Source organism: Andrena cerasifolii, chromosome 3 (genome assembly GCF_050908995.1).
Source record: "Andrena cerasifolii isolate SP2316 chromosome 3, iyAndCera1_principal, whole genome shotgun sequence".
Classification (NCBI taxonomy): Eukaryota; Metazoa; Arthropoda; class Insecta; order Hymenoptera; family Andrenidae; genus Andrena; species Andrena cerasifolii.
Window position 1 is genome coordinate 13,768,182 of NC_135120.1, and position 17,883 is coordinate 13,786,064.

General features: G+C 42.7%; 1 protein-coding gene and 1 long non-coding RNA gene across 8 annotated transcripts in view; both read right to left on the reverse strand.

Moving 5' to 3' along the window:
• Positions 1 to 17,883, reverse strand: part of Mob2 (MOB kinase activator 2) — a 50,426-nt gene that overhangs the window by 908 nt on the left and 31,635 nt on the right. For 3 of the 7 annotated variants that reach the window (XM_076808251.1, XM_076808256.1, XM_076808253.1), the window contains exons 2-5: positions 15,504 to 16,170; positions 2,605 to 2,859; positions 1,172 to 1,296; positions 434 to 661 (exon numbers count right to left, since the gene is read on the reverse strand). In XM_076808251.1, coding sequence (XP_076664366.1) covers positions 434 to 661; positions 1,172 to 1,296; positions 2,605 to 2,859; positions 15,504 to 15,688 — 793 coding nt within the window. In that variant the 5' untranslated portion in view covers positions 15,689 to 16,170. Of the gene's footprint in view, positions 1 to 433; positions 662 to 1,171; positions 1,297 to 2,604; positions 2,860 to 15,503; positions 16,171 to 16,269; positions 16,540 to 17,883 lie in introns of those variants that run through there. The other 4 variants (XM_076808257.1, XM_076808249.1, XM_076808252.1 and 1 more) reach the window with 3 other exon arrangements.
• Positions 12,715 to 15,480, reverse strand: LOC143366847 (uncharacterized). Its single transcript, XR_013084832.1, has 2 exons — positions 13,673 to 15,480; positions 12,715 to 13,478 (listed from the first exon to the last, which is right to left on the reverse strand). It is a non-coding gene; the product is annotated as an uncharacterized LOC143366847 (long non-coding RNA).

The window sequence follows — 17,883 nt, forward strand, 5'->3', positions numbered from 1 at the left end:
AAAATTTTACGGAAGTATTAACATTATTGCATCCGTAATTTTTTTTTTTTAATTATGCCACATTTTTAGCTGCCATACTAAAGGCAAGGTTTTATTTATTATTATTATTTATTATTTATTTATTATTTAGGCGACTAATATTTTTACATATAAAAATGAAGTGTTCTAGCCAATGATGTGGCATATTTAATAAAAAATCACGAGTTCAATAACGTTAATACTTCCTTTAAAAAAAATTTTAAATGAACGTCAGTTTTAGGCCTCTCTAGGTGTATGTCCCCCTTAAGAGAATAACCGAATATACCACCATGCGTTAGTCCTTATCAGATCGCGCGATTTTATTGGACTCGTATCGCAGTGGTGATACGGACGATAAACTCGGTGCGGGGCATTGCGTAATAATCTATCGATTCTTCTAGACGACTAAGCTTACCCAAGAGGGCAGCCTCTAAGTCCCCCAAGATCTCCGTTTCCTTGGGATCGATCAGGTTGAAGCGTTGATTAAGGAGCGTGAGGTGGGCGAACACACAATTGAGGTGAGCGTGCAACCCCAAGAGTGCTACCTCTCTGAAGTGGCAGTGGTATATGTGTGCCACCACGTGGTACAGTAGCCGCAGGATCTTACGCACTATCGATTCGAACGAGCTAGGAAATTCATTTGCTGCAACAACCAAGGATACCGGCCAATTAATACGACTACAGCACCCGGTGGCGCGGCCGCCATATTCATTTCGGACCCAACCACCGTTGCTTGTAAATAATAATGGTAGCTAATAAAGACGTTGGCTGGGGTAAAATTACACAGAATAAAGTTTCATTAAAGCTACACCCCTGAAACCTTTCTATTTTAAAGCACTGTGTGTACTGAGAACTTAAAAGGCCCCGCAGTCCACGAGAAGCTCAGCGTAAATTTTGCAGGGCTCTATGCATAGATATTTATTATTATAAAATTTAGAAGTACATATAAATCAGAAACGCGGCCCCGCAAAAATTCACGCCCGCCCTGACTAAGAAAGCCAACTTCAAGTATACCCTGCGGTAAACGCCTATGGGCGTCCAGCGTGCACGGTTGTCAAACGTGATTAGGAGGCCTCCGCACGGGGCGTAGTGCTAAACGTCCAAACTTAGGAGATTCAACTTTCGTTCATACGAAATGAAATGGGTAGCTTACCATATTTCGTAGGAAATATAGTTTCGTCGCTAACGGTGCGTTGTGTAAAAGTCATAACGTAATCTATATATTGTGGCGCTGCCACTCTCGTTTTCTTCCCCTTCTCGTCGAACCACAGATACGTTCTGAAACGATAAGAAGGCGAATTACTCTTGCGTGTAATGTCGGCCGAAAGGAAATAACAGAGAGGAAATGGTGAAAGGAGAAGGGCGGGGAATTGTTCAAAGAATGGTCCTCGATCGTTCTCCTTGCTTGCTCTTTGTCAGCCTGACGCTAGCAAGTGCCTCGTTCGACCATCCCAACTGGTTCACAGTGTAGAAACCATCGCAATTAGGATAAGGCATCCGTACAACAGAATGTAGTCTGTAGAGTGATTTTGCTCCGTGAAAAGTACCATCGACAGGAATCAATTTATACCACACAAAAGAAGATGCTGAGGAACTCATATCTCTGACTAGAAACAGATACTGAGAAGCACACACTGGAGCAGTGGTTCCCAACCTGCCGGTCGCGAAGTGTCTTCTGCGGGGTCGCCACGGTTATTTTTAGTCGCAGATTTTTAGCACTAATTTATTTTAACATGGTTACATTGCCATATTCTATTAATGAAGCGACACTGATTTTTCATAAATGAAAGGGAATATGTATCTTGATTTATATTGGAGGGGGGGACAAGGTTATTTGAATATTATAAAAAGGGATCGTGACTCAAAAAGGTTGGGAAACACTGCACTAGAGCGACCCTTAAGGGGGTACCCCACTTTGATGGGCCCAAAAAATCGATTTCTTCTTTTTTTCTGCATTTTCTTATAGCTTTTGATCCTAAAACCGCAAAATGCTTCTTAGCGGTAGCGGAATTAATTCAAAATCGTGTCTTCTTTCTCACTTTTTAGTACGCGAAAGGTACGTAAAACATGAAAAAATGGTTAGTTAAATTTCAAAATGCCATTTTCCTGTTTGTCGACTTTTTCTTTCGTTCCGCTACAGGCCAAACTCGTCCTCGTTAAGAATCATCTTTATTATTTTTTTTATTTCAGATGAGCAGAACAGTCGGAATTACGGCAATCATGGGAAGACTTATAATTAGAGAATGCGTTCAAACTCTTTCACTGCTACAAATTTTAATTATTTTCCTCTAACCAAATTTGTAAACATTGCTGAAACATGCACAAATATATGAACGAAATTGTGACGAGAAACTTTTTATAGATGCTTCCTACAAAAATACCAAAAATTCTATAAGAAAAAGCGCGTCTTACACTAGAATACCCTCTTAACGATACCATTCGATTCCTCTTTATAAGAGCCTCCAATGGCGCACTGTTTCAGTCACGATACATTCTTCGCTCTAAAATCACTCTACAGACTCATCGGTGTGTTTCGCGAAGACCTTGGGTCACAGCATTCCGCGCTGTTCCCCGGGGGACAGATACCTTAAGCCGGGACCAGTCATGTCGGGACAGCCCGTCATGGTACAGAACTCCGATATCGTCCCGTAAACGAGGTTGATGTGATCGAATAGTGCGAGGGTGTGGGAGGCCAGCCACTCGTTGTAGTCCAACCCCGGCGGTAGATCGACCAGCATCCTCAGGTCCAGCTCCGGCAGCTGCCTTTCGAGGGCCGCCTCCTCGAGGTACAATTTTGGATCCTCTGTGGTTCCCGCATCCTTCTCCTTTCGTCGGGCTTTTCTACGAACAGCGTTAAATCGCTCGTTTAGTCGCGGTCGCCTGCGGGGGAGGCTTCTTTGCGCTCTGTGGTCAAGCAACGAAGCAGGTTGCCGCTCGGCGTGACAGGAGTCGTGCGGCGCGCAACTCTCTCGTGGCTATAGTCTGAACCAAATCAAATGGCCGCGCGAGGACCATTGTGCAGAGGGGGTGAAACCGAGTGTACCATGTGTTCCTCGCGAAAACTTTAGGGAATATGTCATTGTCTTTGGAAGGTAAAATTGGGAGCTGTGCCTCGGGTGATTTGTGGTGGAGGAAGTGGCCTTTAAAGGCGATTGTATCTTATTCGAAGAGGTTTCACCTTCTTCGGGAATCATTACTGTTTCGCGTGATATATTGAGAGGATTACGTGGAAAGAAAAATGAACTTGAAGCAAGGGTTGAAAACGGTTGTGATATCGGTTTTGGTTCCAGAAATAGTTGTAAGAAGCCAAATAATCTTGAAATTACTATTATTACAATAATAATCGATAATTAGTTTTATTGATTAAATTAACAAAGTTATATTTACAATACGAAAGCATACGAAATTTTGAATTTCAAAGAATTAAATATATTAATAAATACAATTTAAGAATTAAGAATTCTAATATCTACATTTGGGAAAAATATTTTGCGTTACATTAATTTATAAATATATAAAAGAAAGTTGGGTTTCTTGTAATAGTTATTCTGAATATTGGTTCTTCGTAACAGTTTCAGCCAGAATCGATATTGTGTAGCAGTTTGAAGCGGTTATTTTCGGAGCCGTTTCAACCCGTAACTCGAAGTGGCTGATGGAATTAATGTACATGCACCTGGTGCGTCCTTACAGTATCTTTTTTTTAAAAACGAAGCTATCAGTCATGTGCAATCAGTACGTCCGCAGAATGGCGTGCTAATATAATTAGCGGAGCGACTACCGCGACCGCCAATGGCACTGGACTTGAAGCGCGTGTGGCAAGCGGCGTAACCATGAATGGCTGAAATTTAACCCGCGACAGAATATGACAAGCCCGAAATTCCCGCTAATTTCACTTGCAACTGCAAACGGTACAGCCACGGATATCAGCTGCACCTGAAAATTCTATAAACGAGGCAGCGCGAACTTCAGCCGCGACTGCGAGCGAACCGTGGATGCCACTAATTTCCCTTGTAACTTTAAATGCTACGAATAGCTTCCGCAGCTGCAAGAGGCAAAGTTACAAATGGCACAACCGCCTCGTTCGCGAGACACAGTGCTGGCTGTAACACGAGCTCCATTCATAATCGCGAGCACTCCTAACTTTAACCTGGACCATCCTACTACCAACGTCGACGGCTTGAAAAGTGACTTAATCCATCAGACGCTATCAGTAGAATTTCCAGGACGACGGCCAAAAAGGGCCTTTGTCACGTTCCCCTCGAAAGGTGGCTGATAACCTCACCACGCGCCAACTCTCCCTGTACTTTCCCCAGCGTGAGTATCGCGGCGGGCACTTTGGAGGCTGGCGGGACATTACGCGAACGTGAGTGAGCGTTGCGTTTGAATGAAACATGAGCCGCCTAGGTCCTGATGACTCGCGAGAGGTATCGCGCTCGATTGCAGGTCCATCGCAAGCGTTAATGCACAAACATCTTCCTCGTGCTAGGAGTGTCTCTGGGTTAAAGCCTGGCCTGCCTCAACAAACGAGGGACCCAGCCGAGCGACTAGGATTCTCGTTGCCTGGGAGCCCGTGCTCTTGTTTATATTTGCCGGGGGTGCACGCGAAACTTCTTGATTGAACCAGCCGGTCACGTATTCGGCTAATTAGCGCTGAGGGGGACAAAGCTGGGGAAGTTCGAGCAGTCGTTCAGAAATCGATGCGAGGGAAAGAGGACTTCTGGAAGCGGCGATCTGATTCTAGGTTCCGCTGAAAGGAGAGGCTTGGCTCCTTTGAGAAAAACTCGCTCCTCGATCGCGCTCTTCTTTTTCCCCGTTGCTGGGATACACGCGACGCGGGGCTACGTGGTCTCGGGAGCCGAAGCTGGGTAGTGGTTTGTAAGTCGAAGGAACGGTTCCTCGAAGCAGCGATACTTATTGCTTCTTTGCGAAATGGAAGTCGGCGACGCGGTGGTGTGTTTGTTGTTAGTGTAAAGTAGAAGCTGCTCGTTTTCTGTCGCGACGGGAATGTCTTATTAAGGAGTACCTAGTCCACCTTGGCCAGGTTAAGAAATGCCGCGTTTTTGGGAGTTTATTTCTAACAAGGGAAGATCCCGAGCCCGAAAATTCTAAAAATTCTGAAACTTTGTGAATATGTAGGGGATTTCCTCCTGATTACAACGCAGTTTTTGTTCGCTGCCCAAATTCACTCTAAGGGAGTGAAATTAACCCCTGAAAATTCGGCTATTTTCCGATTTTGCGTTATAACTCCCAAACTGTAAGAGATAGAAAAAAAGTTTTAAGACAAAAGTTACTTCTTTGAGTTAGATCTATCATTTGGTAAAAAAAATACTTTACAGTTCGCGAGTTATAACACAAAATCGGAAAATAACCGTATTTTTGGGGGGTTAATTACACCCTGTCAGAGCGAATTTGGGCAGCAAACAAAATTTGCCTTATAATCAGGAGGAAATTTCCTGCATAGTCACAAAGTTTCAGAATTTTTTGAATTTCCGGGTTCGCGATGTTCCCTTGTAAGTGACAATTTTTTTTGTCTTTAAAATTTTTCAATAAAGATAGAGCCACAATTTTCTTTTCAAGTTTTCTTTAAAAACAAACACGGCGGTCGAGAGTACACCATGGCGTGTACGTTATTTCTGACGAACAGATTTCCGAAACAAAATTTTAACAATGGAATATTAAATAAAACTAATTTTAACTTGCCTATCAACCGATGCTCAATTTTTTCGATATTGTAATTTTTACCTGATTTGTGCGTAAATAAACGTCCATTATCTTGCACACGAAACTGACTTTTTGCTTCGAAGTGCAGCTATTTTGTTATTTATCAACCAATCGAGAAAATTGAACGTCGCCCGATAGACAAGTGAATTCTATTTAATATTCTATTGTTAAAATTTTCTTTCAGGAACCTGTTCATCAGAAATAAAGTACACCGTCCAACCGTACACGCCACGGTACACTTTCAGCCGCAAAATTTACTTTTAAAGAAAACTTGAAAGAAACACTTGAAAATTTTCAATCGAAAAAAAAAGTGTTTTCATCATCTTAGAAATAAATTCCCAGAGATGTGGTATATCTTAACCCTGCCAAGGTGGTAACCCCTTAAGTAATGAAAATGGCTGGAATGATTAAAGGAAAACGGTGCGAAAGAGAAACGACGCTCTAGTTGGCGACTGCGTCACTTCGGAAGCCATGAATTATCGAGCAAGTATCAATAACCCCGACGCGACAGCCGGTGTTACTCATCGCGCGCTAGATCTTTGATTACAGAGCCTGTAACGCGTGATTCGCCTGAAATTACATTCCATTGATCTCGGGTGTAACCGACGACTAATTATCGACGCGACGTTATTCACCGCCGATACGTGCAGCAACATCCAAACGCCTAACGAGTCCCCGTTCATCCCCCGTGGCACGCAAGTAAACAGTGAAAAAAAAAATATAAAGAACAAAAAGAAAACTTCCTTACTTTACGCATAACCACTACCAGTCTGAATAACGATTCTTCGAGCGACACCTGGACAATTTTAAGCGAAGAATGCCTCCCCATTGCCGCGCACCTTCAAAGCGTAATTATATTTTAAGATTTTAAGCGCTCATTGTGCCCCCAATGAAAAGCGAGAGCAAGCTCGCCTCGGACTGCTCCGCGTGCCGCTGCAATCTCCTCCTTTGATTCCTATCGCCGCGGTTCTTCGCGTATTATCGCGATGGGGCTTGAAACTTTAGCCGAGCGACGCAACGCCATCTCGCTTTGTCGTAATATTTCGTTGTCTGGCTAGAAACTTGGAATCGATGCAAATACTCCAGTGGCCGCCGTTCCACATTCCCCTATCTTGCGCGATAACGCAGAGAAGGAGCACGAGTTATCGTGCGAAAGATTCATTCGAAATGAGACTGGAAGTGCTGCCATGTAATGAACTTGCGAAATGAGACTCCACTTTATAATTCGACGAGCAGGTAGCGGTTACATTGAACATATATTAGGGTGCACCGATGGGAAGGAAATTACAGGTGGAGGGTGTCTGTGTGCGCGGAACTCGAAAAAGCAATTTCATTCCAGGACCAAGGACAATATTACGCTGCCCTAAATGCACTTTACTTTGGAGGCCGGCCCGCGCCCGCGATTTTCCTTCCCCCCCCTCGAGTTTTGGAACGCGTTCAAGCTCATTAGCCTGGTATCGCTAATACCACCAGCAATATGTTGCTGGGAACGTTACCGCATTCGCATCGATTCCTCCCCCTTCGTCTGCCGGATGCGACGGTGGAATAAAGGGCAGCGTTAAGTTTGCTGGCCTACTGGACCGAACGAGGCTGCTGCTATCGATTGAAATCTTTGGGGAGCTTCTGCGAGCAGAAATCGAATTACGTAGTTCCTGGTCTCGAGATCGAAGCGATGTAGGTACCCTTAGAAAGGGCTGCGAAGTTGAGAATTGAGGGGCACAGTGGAAAACAGGCGCATGCCACCGTTTCATGATTTCAGAGCAGAGCTGGGCATTATTCGAATAAGATTTTGTAATAATAATCTTTGAATGTAGGATAATCATCGTGAGAAAATAAATAAATACAAATTTTGAATAAAATGTGGTTATTTAAGAGTAATGAGTAATTTTTTATTCGAAGGAAATATTTCTACCGGCCTCGTTTATTGAAGGAAAAATTATTCTCGGAGGAAATACGGTACGAAGTTGTAATTATTTTAAATTATTTTACCTACTTGAATTCGGTGGTAAATGACAAGTATTATCAAATTTTAGCTGAAAAATTGATTTTTTTTATATTTTACCACTACGTAATGTTTTTCTTTCGTTATCTTCTCATTTATTCTGATTACGAGAACACTGTTTACCACTAATTTCTGTGTTTGCTTGGTATAAATAATTAATTCCTCTGCATATCAGTTATCTCCATCTTGGAAACAATGTAAATAAGATCTGCCATGTGTCCCCAAGAAACCGAGTGGTACCGGCCTTTTTACCACTACGCGTTTCTATTTTCTCAGCGTGAATAAAATAAAATTAAATATGATTCTGCTCGGTGGAACGTACGTGTTATTATATTAGGAGGTGGTGGAACTACACCACATTCCAGGGACGAATTAATGGCGCAAAGAAACGAAAATTTATGCACATGTAGCATGTGCCTGTTTTCTACTGGGCTCCTCAATTTTGGAGCACGAAACGAATGGACCGTGTTATAAATAAACTTTCAAAAGTATGAAACAGTTTTTGTGTAGTTCTTTCGTTCTAAAATGCCACCAGGCTAGAGAAAACGGCACCGGAGGGAGTCCCCAAAATTTGAAAATTTGTTTAGAGAGTGACCACTTAGTTTTTGATTAGTAAATTAAAGTTTTTTTTTTACTATATTAGCGTCCGCACCGGTTGCTTCGAATTTCCAAGTGGGCATAGCAAATATATCGCGCACAGCTCGAGGAAAACGTTTACGAGTCCGCGTTAAGTGGACCAAGTTGAAAGCAAAGAGCAGGAGGACGAACCGGTACGGTTTTCCGAAATATTTCGGTGTGCTTGAGGGGAAGAGGCGGGCATAAGTGCATCGCCTCTTCTCCTGTCCGCTCGGATGTCTCGTAATTAGCAAGTTTCCATCCAGAAGCCTCTGAATTTGCGGCAGCGCGATGTCTCGCCGACTGTATCACGCTCGTCGAAAAACGAACCTCGCCTGGCCTGTGCAGACCCAATTTAACTTGCGCGAAATTAAAGGCAAACTTCCCCTGAGCAGACCGAAAATGGGCGGAAAAAATAGATCGAATCTGGTCGACGCTAACTTCAGGCTAACCGATCCACAAAGCTAATTAAGCCCAAGTGAGATCACCCCGAGTCAACTTAAATTAGTAATTGAATTTAACTTAATCTGGACCGAATCAAGTCGAATTTAACATGAAATGATGGTGAAGCTCGAGGATCGTCGTACTTAAATGAAGTTAATTCGTGACAGTGAAGTTAATTCCTACCTAATCTACTTACTTTAACAACATGATTAGTCTAACGCAGATCTAATCGAAGCCTGACCCAAGTCTGATCGAGTGTAACGTAATTTAGATCGATCTAATGGTACGTAACTTAGGTCTCGACGGTCTAAGTTCGGTCTAAATTGGCCATCGAAATTTTGGTGGAGTTAAAGGGGCATAGTAGGTACTTTTTTTTGTACGAAAATTAAGTATTCTTTAGGATTTTTTTTCTATATGAAAAGTAAAAGCTAGGCAGATGAGGTTTGTTGCGAATTAAAGATCACTGTTTGAAAGTATTAAAAGAATTCTGCTAGCTTCTCATTTTCATGTACAAAACAATTAATAAATGCTTAATTTTAAGATAAAAAGTACTATGCCCCCTTAAGAAGGTAGAAATGTGTGAAATTTGGGAGACGAAATTTTCCATCGACCTGATAGTTGAAATGAGAAGCAAGATTTTCAGATTTTTAGATTTTTCCAAATAGTAATGATGATGCTCGAGCATGGAGAAAATAATCTGCTTCTAAATGAGTTGATCCACAGAGAGGAAGCAAGGTATCCGACATTCCCTTAATCCACATTCAACTGAAACGGAAGCCCAGTTGTAAGTTGGACCTGACAGGAAACTAACCACTGGCGGTTTTCAGAGTGTTTTGCGTAACGACAGGTGGATATTTCACCGGGATTATTGCGGCAGGGTTTCTGTAAATTGGAAAGACTGTTCACAGTGCTCAGTGGATCATACATTGCGAGTTCGTGTTGCACTCGAAGAAGACAGCAATTTCCTGCGGCGCTAGGAAGAGCGCGCGCTGGATTTTTAATTGCGTGAGACGAGATTTTTATTTATTAATGTCTCCGCGACACAGTGGTTTTCGCATTGAAAAAGTGTCTATATGTTAATTAAAATTCACGGTTTGTCGCGCTGCAATGAGCTCGGGCGGCCATTACCGCGCGCGGTTACAAATTTCACGTCCAATTAACCACGAGCGAGCCTTCCAGACTTTCGTTTGCCGACAGTGATGCAGCGAGTTCTTGGTAAACGTTTATTTGATTATTTTTATATAAATTGAATTTCAAACGTATCTATTTGCTACCTATTGCTAATCTAGTTACTACCCATTGGTAACAATATGCATTAAGTTATATTAATATCAAGAAGATGTATTAATTAATTATTTATATATTTATAGATAAATAATCAATAAGTAGCTTATTGATACATAAATCAAACTGTACTATTATCAATGCCATTATTTATAAATAAATTTGTCTAACTTGATAATACACATAATACATATAAATTATGGGTTCATCGAACTATTATTAATTCAGTTCAATATATTCCATAAATTTATCAAAAATAATTTAAATATAATGTAAATTAATACATTCCATAAAATAAATATATTAAATAATTATATTACAATAAAATATTTATATTTAAAAATAAAAAAATCAATAAGGAACTTATTAGTATATAAATAATTTATATTTATACATTTCCAAGATATCCTTGTCCGACTGCTTTTAACGAATTCACGTGCTCGAATCCAAGAAGACGTTTTCTTATTTAAACGGATGATGATAGTTAATTGACAGTTTACGGAAGGCTGCCGATACCACGCGCACTTCGATCGTTTACTCATTACTGCGTTTCAGGAACACCTACTATCCTAATCGCATCATGGGCGGAACATTTCGTCTTTAATCGACTGACGCGGGTTTGCTAATCTGATTAACGAATTAACGGATTCGTACAATCGAACGAACGTTCCCGACTGCTTCTCGGCTCTGTTCAATTCGCGTTTAATCTATCGCTGAGTCCTCGTCGGACATTTCCCTTCTCGCCCCCGCCCGCGCCCTTCCGCGTTCCTCGGGACAAATGAGGCTCCTTCCCGGACGAAAGTTAATTGATTAAAGTTCCTTTATTCCGCTGTATCTCGAGCGATCCCTTGGCAAGACCGATGGTGGCCATTTTTTCTACCTGCAGCGCCATTTCGCTCGTTCAAAAGTGAATTCACCTCGACTAATCGATCGCGCGTCATCCGTTGCTATTGACGGGGAACAACTTTCCGAGAGTCAGAAACGGAAGATTGATGGGTTCCTTGGAAACTGTCGGCGGGTGTGTTGCAGGCTTGGAAAGTGTTTCGTCATATTTTGATCATGTGTATCCAGTGACCTTGGGCGGCCACGACTTTCTGTTCTGACTATAGCTGCAGTTTTGGCGGTGTTCGAGTCTTCTTGGACCTTCTAGATCGGGGGTTCTTAAGGACCATTCTACTTTGCCGGTCGAAAAAGGGACTTATTTTCATGATTTTTTTTTTCAAAAACTAATGTACGGATTCGAATGATTTTTTGGGTTGAATGTTTATTATTCCTTGCTGTATAGAATCGTATTTTTTATATTTCCAAAATATAATCACAAGTGTCTGGATTTAAATCGCAATGTTTCTGTCTCAGTGAAAATACAGGCCCTCTGTGGAAGTCATCCTCGGCCTTAAAGTGATCTTAAAATGATAAAATAAAATGATTATGTCCTATAGGAGTGTACGCATGAAGTGGACTAGAAGCATCCAAGTAGGGTAGACGCACCATTTGCGGTCACTTTAAGGTATTGTACCAGTTTTGGCGACTTCTTAAAAATTATAATATTTTTCCGTGCAAGCAATAAATGTAACCTTATATTTCTGGCGGTATACTAAACAAAATATTTATGATGTGAAATTCTCCACATAATAATGATCTGCAAGCAATTTAAAAATAAGATAATTATGCACGTGGCCAAAAACAGTGCAATGACCACAAACGGTACATCTACTCCATCATAAATAGCTTTTGTTCCATCCACAGAAAAGATCGAAAATAGGTAGAAAATCTAGAACTTTTTCTTTACAAGGCCGCTACTTTGTAACCACAGTTGCTAAATCAATAATTCTTGTCCACTTTATGCGTACACCCCTGTGGGACACAATCATTCTGTTTTCACCATTTTTGAGCCACTTTGACGCCGAGGAGGATTTCCGCACTTAAATCCACACATTTGTAATTATATTTTGGAAATATGAAAAATACAATTACGTACAGCAAGTAACAATAAGTATTTAATAAAACAGAACATTAAAATCCGTACAATAGTTGCTGAAAAAAAAATTCATAAAATAGGCCTCTTGTTTGACCGGCAAAGTAGAATGGTCCCTTAAAGTTTCTTGGGCCATGAATCCCATTGGCAGCTTGGAGGAGTCTGTGGACCTCTTTTCAGACTATAATTCTTAAGTATATGAAACAAGACAGAACTAGATGGGGAGATCAAATTATCCCTGGCTTCCAGATCAAGCACCCCTGTTCTAGATAGAGAATTCAAAGAATTTTGATGGCACGGTCTTCTATTATCTATAATCTATACTAATATTTGGATATCTAATTAGTTTGTGTTGCTTCCTTACCTTCCGGACACTTTCTAACAATTATTTCACTAGGCTATATCTAAAGTAACGTACCACTATGTTCTAAAAAGATCGTGGTCGATCCTATTCGACTACTCTCGTCCACTAAAGAGCTCATTTCATTCAACAAGAAATAATAACATATAACAAACGTTCAAAAGGTGAAAACCAAAGTGTATCAAGAGGTGTTCGTGAACCAAACTGACGGTTCTAAAGAGTAACCGATCGCGATTCGTGTTGCCCGTTCAGGCAAACTCGATCTCGTGGAGCTGCATCAGCCTCCTGCCAGTGGTGAAACGCTATTCGCATGCAAACGTACAACGAGAGCCACAAAATTCAGCCACGTGTCTACGCTCTTTCCTCTATGAAAGCTCATGCCAGTGGAAAGAAGCCGCGCTTGCTTGGAGAAAACTGGCTCAACTCGTTCCTTCCTTCCGATCCACATCGTCATTTGCCTTTCCAATTAATTACAACCCAATCCGACGCCACCGAATGCGACTTTCTTCCCTCTTTCGTTCAACGTTTTGCCAGTTTTGACCAGAGATCGCACACTAAATTGCAAGACACACATCCAGTCGCCTTTAGACACTATTCTCCAGCCGGTCGCTAATCAACCCCATCTATTCGACGGAAACTAATACAATTATCTCGTAATTAATACCGATTACACTTCTCCCTACCTATCGATCGTGTCAATCGATCGTGAGTGACGTTAAAAAAGGAGAAAGGAACGCTCGACAATTGGAAAATAGGTATCACGCAATGCAATATCGCTGTTATCTGTGCAATCGCTCTGAGAAAGTGATACGTCGATGCAGGTGGTATTTAATGCTATCTCGGACATGTTGCCTGTGCGTTCAAACAGCTCAGTTTCAGTTGTTGGTTATAGGTGTACCGAGCAATAGTGAAGCGTGCAGTGCGCATGCTTAAACGTAGGATGGAGAAGTGGGTGGAGCTATGTACTCTCAAAGATGCTTCATGAACTCCATGTTTCTCCACTTCTTCCTCTTAATTTCTCCTAATGCTTCACTATTGCTTGGTGCACGTACACTCGACTATTTTTTTAATTCGCGTGTTTTGTTCTTCGAGAGCTACTGGCACAGCACATCCATGCGTGTAAAGGTTTGCGCCTGTGGTAATTTAAAAAAGTCCCCTCCACTTTTGGAGACTTTCAATTTCTAAAAATTTACAACACCGTCCACGCATCCAGGGTCACTGTTTTAAACTTCATTTTACCTGCCGATGCTACGTGCTCTCCTTTTCTATTTCTTTTAGGATAGAAAGAAAGATTCTAGGAGAGAATTTCCAAGCCTCCTTTTAGGGGCTAAGAGTCAAGGAGTTTCTTTTAGAATTTCATTTGCAAGTGGGAAACGATAGCGATCCGAAATTTATGGACGGTACTGTACGCCCAGTGGGAAGATGTACATTCAACTTTTCCAATTTTAACACGGTACACCTCGATATCCAATTCCGCGAATGAATACGATTCGTTTCCTAACAATTTTTCCGAATCCAACCGATTGCTTCTACCCTGTCTGCCCAATGCATGCGATCAATAGGTTCCTTGATTTCTCCGTCGATTTTTCTCCGCTCGCATCCACATGGATGGCGGACCTAGTCCCGATAAAGAGGCTCGTCGTTTCGCGGGAAACGGAAAGATACCTAAGGCCGACCAGCGAAAGCGCTAAACAATGAATAAACCACGTTCCTCGGTGCGTGATCTGAGAAATATGCCATGCAAAAAACATAATCAACGGCTTTCAGCCGGCCACACACAGAGTAAGACGTAAAGGTGGGCTGCAAAGCGCGGTGCAGACGGAAACAGGGTGGATTTCACTTTCGTCTGTTTTTCGGCTGTGCTGCTGTTTGCAGCCAACCTTTTCTGCAGAGTGTAAAATTAACGGAGGTGTGATAGAATGTCTCTAAAAGTATGAATCGGTGTTTTATTGAATTGCAACAGGACTTTTCTGTATTAATGTGATAATTGATTGTGATTAATTCGAGGAACGAAAGTGAAGCTTTAAAATTCGCTTGAATTTTTTAAGATTACTTTCGATTCACAGCACATATTGCAATCAAGTATCGCGGGGTAATTAGAGAAGCTCTTTAGTAACTGATAAAACAATACTTCATAGTTTTAGAGGCATTAACTTGCAACACCTACTATTTTACATACTGTTTGTACAGGGAGTACCCAAATGAAGAGATCTTGGGTTGTCAGGTACGAAGTGCAATCTTTATTAAAGAGTTCAGCTAAGATTTAATCGTTGGAATCTGTAATTATTTCCTTGATGATTCCATTCAATTAGTGCGAAGCTTAAAAATAGAGATTAATCACCTATGTTTGTTAATACAGACGCAGGTGACCTTCATTTATTGTCGATTACAGTAGCACTACCAGTGCGAATAAGTATACACAATAAATGAGGTGTCTACATGTGTCTATAACCAAAAACGTGGAACACTAAAAATTGCACTTCCTATCAGTGGCGGATTTAATTGGCGGCCGATGAGTAATTGCCGCCTGGACCCCTGCCAGAAGGTTCCTTAGGACCCATCTTAAAAAAAACTTATGATTTTATCCCAACACTTTTTTCTGCACTACAACACTTAGCTCATTTTGAGTAAACTACCTCTTCATTTTCCTGAAGAAATGGGCCCCTCGGAACGTTCGTCACCTGGGCCATTTTCCTTAAATCCGCCAGTGCTTCCTATCCTCAAGTTACAGTCGAGGTAAAGGAGTATAGCTGCTCTCCACACTCACTTACCCCTACCACTTTTGCACCCTGTTCCCTTCAAACTCCCAGACCTTCCAAATAGACCAAAACATTAAAATACAGAGTAATTACAGTATCTAATACCATAATAAAAAGAAACAGCGTGACAGAGGGAAAGATGAGTGCTTCGAGCAGCCAAACTCTCCAGTCCCGACTATACCCAGTTCCTTCGTTCAAGCACACCCCTTCACGCGGATACGCGTATATACATATATATATATGACGTATTGTATTATATTTATATATATATAAATATAGAGAGATAGAGATCTAGACGAGATGGAACTAGACGGAGGGACTCACGCGACAAGCTCGCCGAAGAACCTGATCTTCCTGTGGCAGGTGTCGAGGAGGGAAAGACGCGAGGAGACGGTGGAGCTGGTGTTGGACGCAGCTTGGTGGTGGACGGGCGTCGGCGGCGCCGACAGGGTCGAGGACGTCGAGGCGGAAGAGTCCTGAAGAACGACACGCGCCGGCGAGCGCAGCATCGTCGTCGTGGTGATCGTCGTTGTCGAGGACGATCTCTTCGGCGCCCCGTCCTCGTGCCCGAGGATCTTTTCACGTACGCTGGGTATGCACCAAATCTTGTTCGGTTCTCATTGAACACCGGGTACGACACCGTAATCGCCTGGTGTTCGCCCGTCAACGATAGAAGACCTCTACCACCCTCCGGCTACTATCTACCGGAGTCTTCGAGCTATCCGCTGCCCTCGAGAGCCTGGACACTAGATCCCCGCACTCCTTCAGTCTCTCTATCCCTGCGCGCCCCGTCAGTCACTCTTTCAAGGCGTTTTCAGTCGAGTTTCCGTTGCCTCGAGTGTCTCAGAGTCTAGAGCTGTTGGGTCGGCGGAGTCTTCTTCTTGGTCGCGGTGGAACATCGTCGAGGCCATGCTCGTTCCCTCTGCCTATCGATCCGTTTACAGGGGAGCCGTCTGCTCGGGCAAGATCCGCGCCTCAGCGATGAGAGAATCTATAGAGGCACCGGCAAGTTCGTCTCGATTATCAGTGAACTTGCTGCAACGCTGTTCTGGGGGGGTTACAGGTCGCCTTTCTCTAAATAAACACTCACCCGAAGCAGCCGCCTCGAGAGGTTTTGTTAAAAACAGTTTGAAAAACGCTTCACCGTTGCGCGTGCTCGAGGCTGACTGTGGCTATCGGTGCAAGTGGCTAGGTTCTGGCACCTCGGAGCGTTATCTGGTATTATCGACGCGATTTAAAGGGATTTCGAGCGATGATGGATGCGATGACCGATGCGGAAGACTGAAAAAGGCCGGGTGGAGCACCTGCGCGGGACAAACCACCATTTCACCCCGTTCGCAGACAATGCGAGACAGAGCGCGGCGTTGAATTAGCAAATGCTGGTCATTTCGGAAACTATAGATCCCAGTCGACTACGAGCTGCGTCGAAATACAATTCCTAAACCGAGCGGTGGATCAGATTTGCGCGAGGAATGAGAGTGGCGAGCGAGTGTCTCGATTGTCAGCGGAGAAAATTTCGGGGGAATCGAATTAGAACGCATTGGAATTCAATTTCTTCGCAATTCTCGCGGGCAGAAGTGGGTCACATCATGAGTAATTCAAGTTTTGTGGAAATGTAGCTAGTAATACATGCAACGAGAGGAATGGTCACGATTCTCGTCCACGAATGAGAAATATAGGAACAGATAAACATCTGCGAACCGTACATATCTGAATAAAAGATTCGCGATTTCTCTAAAGTTTAAATGAGGGCCTTGCAGCAAGAATAATATATATTTTCACACAATAAGCAGTAGTTATGGAGTTGATAAGTTTTCGCTTCTACTTTTGTGGGGAAATATTCTATAATAAAAATATTAATATTTCTATTTTTATATCAATACTTTTATTACAGAATATTCTTTCGCCAAAAATAGAAATATTAAAATAGAAATTTATTTCCAATAAATCGCTTATTTGTTATCGGATTTGCATCACGCGTGCAGCAAACGACATAGAATTGTTTTTACGTATATTACACGTCATAACCCAAAAAATGTAAAAGAAAAAAATTGCCGTGCACCCCTCTCGTTGCAAGGTCCTCAACTGTTGCGATTCGTCGACGAAAACCCTAGCCATCCACTTTCCCGCAATCTGGAGTCTAAAATTGCTCGCGCAACGACCTGGTATCACCCACGTGGTCAGCATATCGTTAGAAGAGCGAAGGGTTCGGAAAACAAAGCTGTAATGAGGATGAGGCGCGTGTTCTTCGGCTCGAGGGATCTCAGAGCCGAAACGTGCCACGGGGACGATCGCGATTGCGATGCTCCGCGGCTGTTTCCGCTCGCTCATTCCTCCCTCTACCTCGTCAGGGCAGGGGGGGAGGGGCTGGAATGCGGTGGAATTTTTCGGATATGGCCCGACGCCAAACGCTGGGACGCGACGGCGTGACTTCGCCGCGGATTGCTTCGGTATCTTCGGGGGATCGAAATGCAGCGTGCATGTCCGTTTATAGAGCACGCGAAAGTGACTGTAAAAATATCGACCCACTGCCTCCCTGCGCTCGGCGATCTTCAAGGTACGCGAATTGGATCGGGCCCGCCATGCGAACTTGATTCCTCTAGCTAGCTATTTCGATATTGTATTGCAAGGTACTGCAATTATCTTTGGCCATTTTTGGGCAGGGAGGTTGGCTATAATTGGGGCAGGACTAAATGGTCAGCTC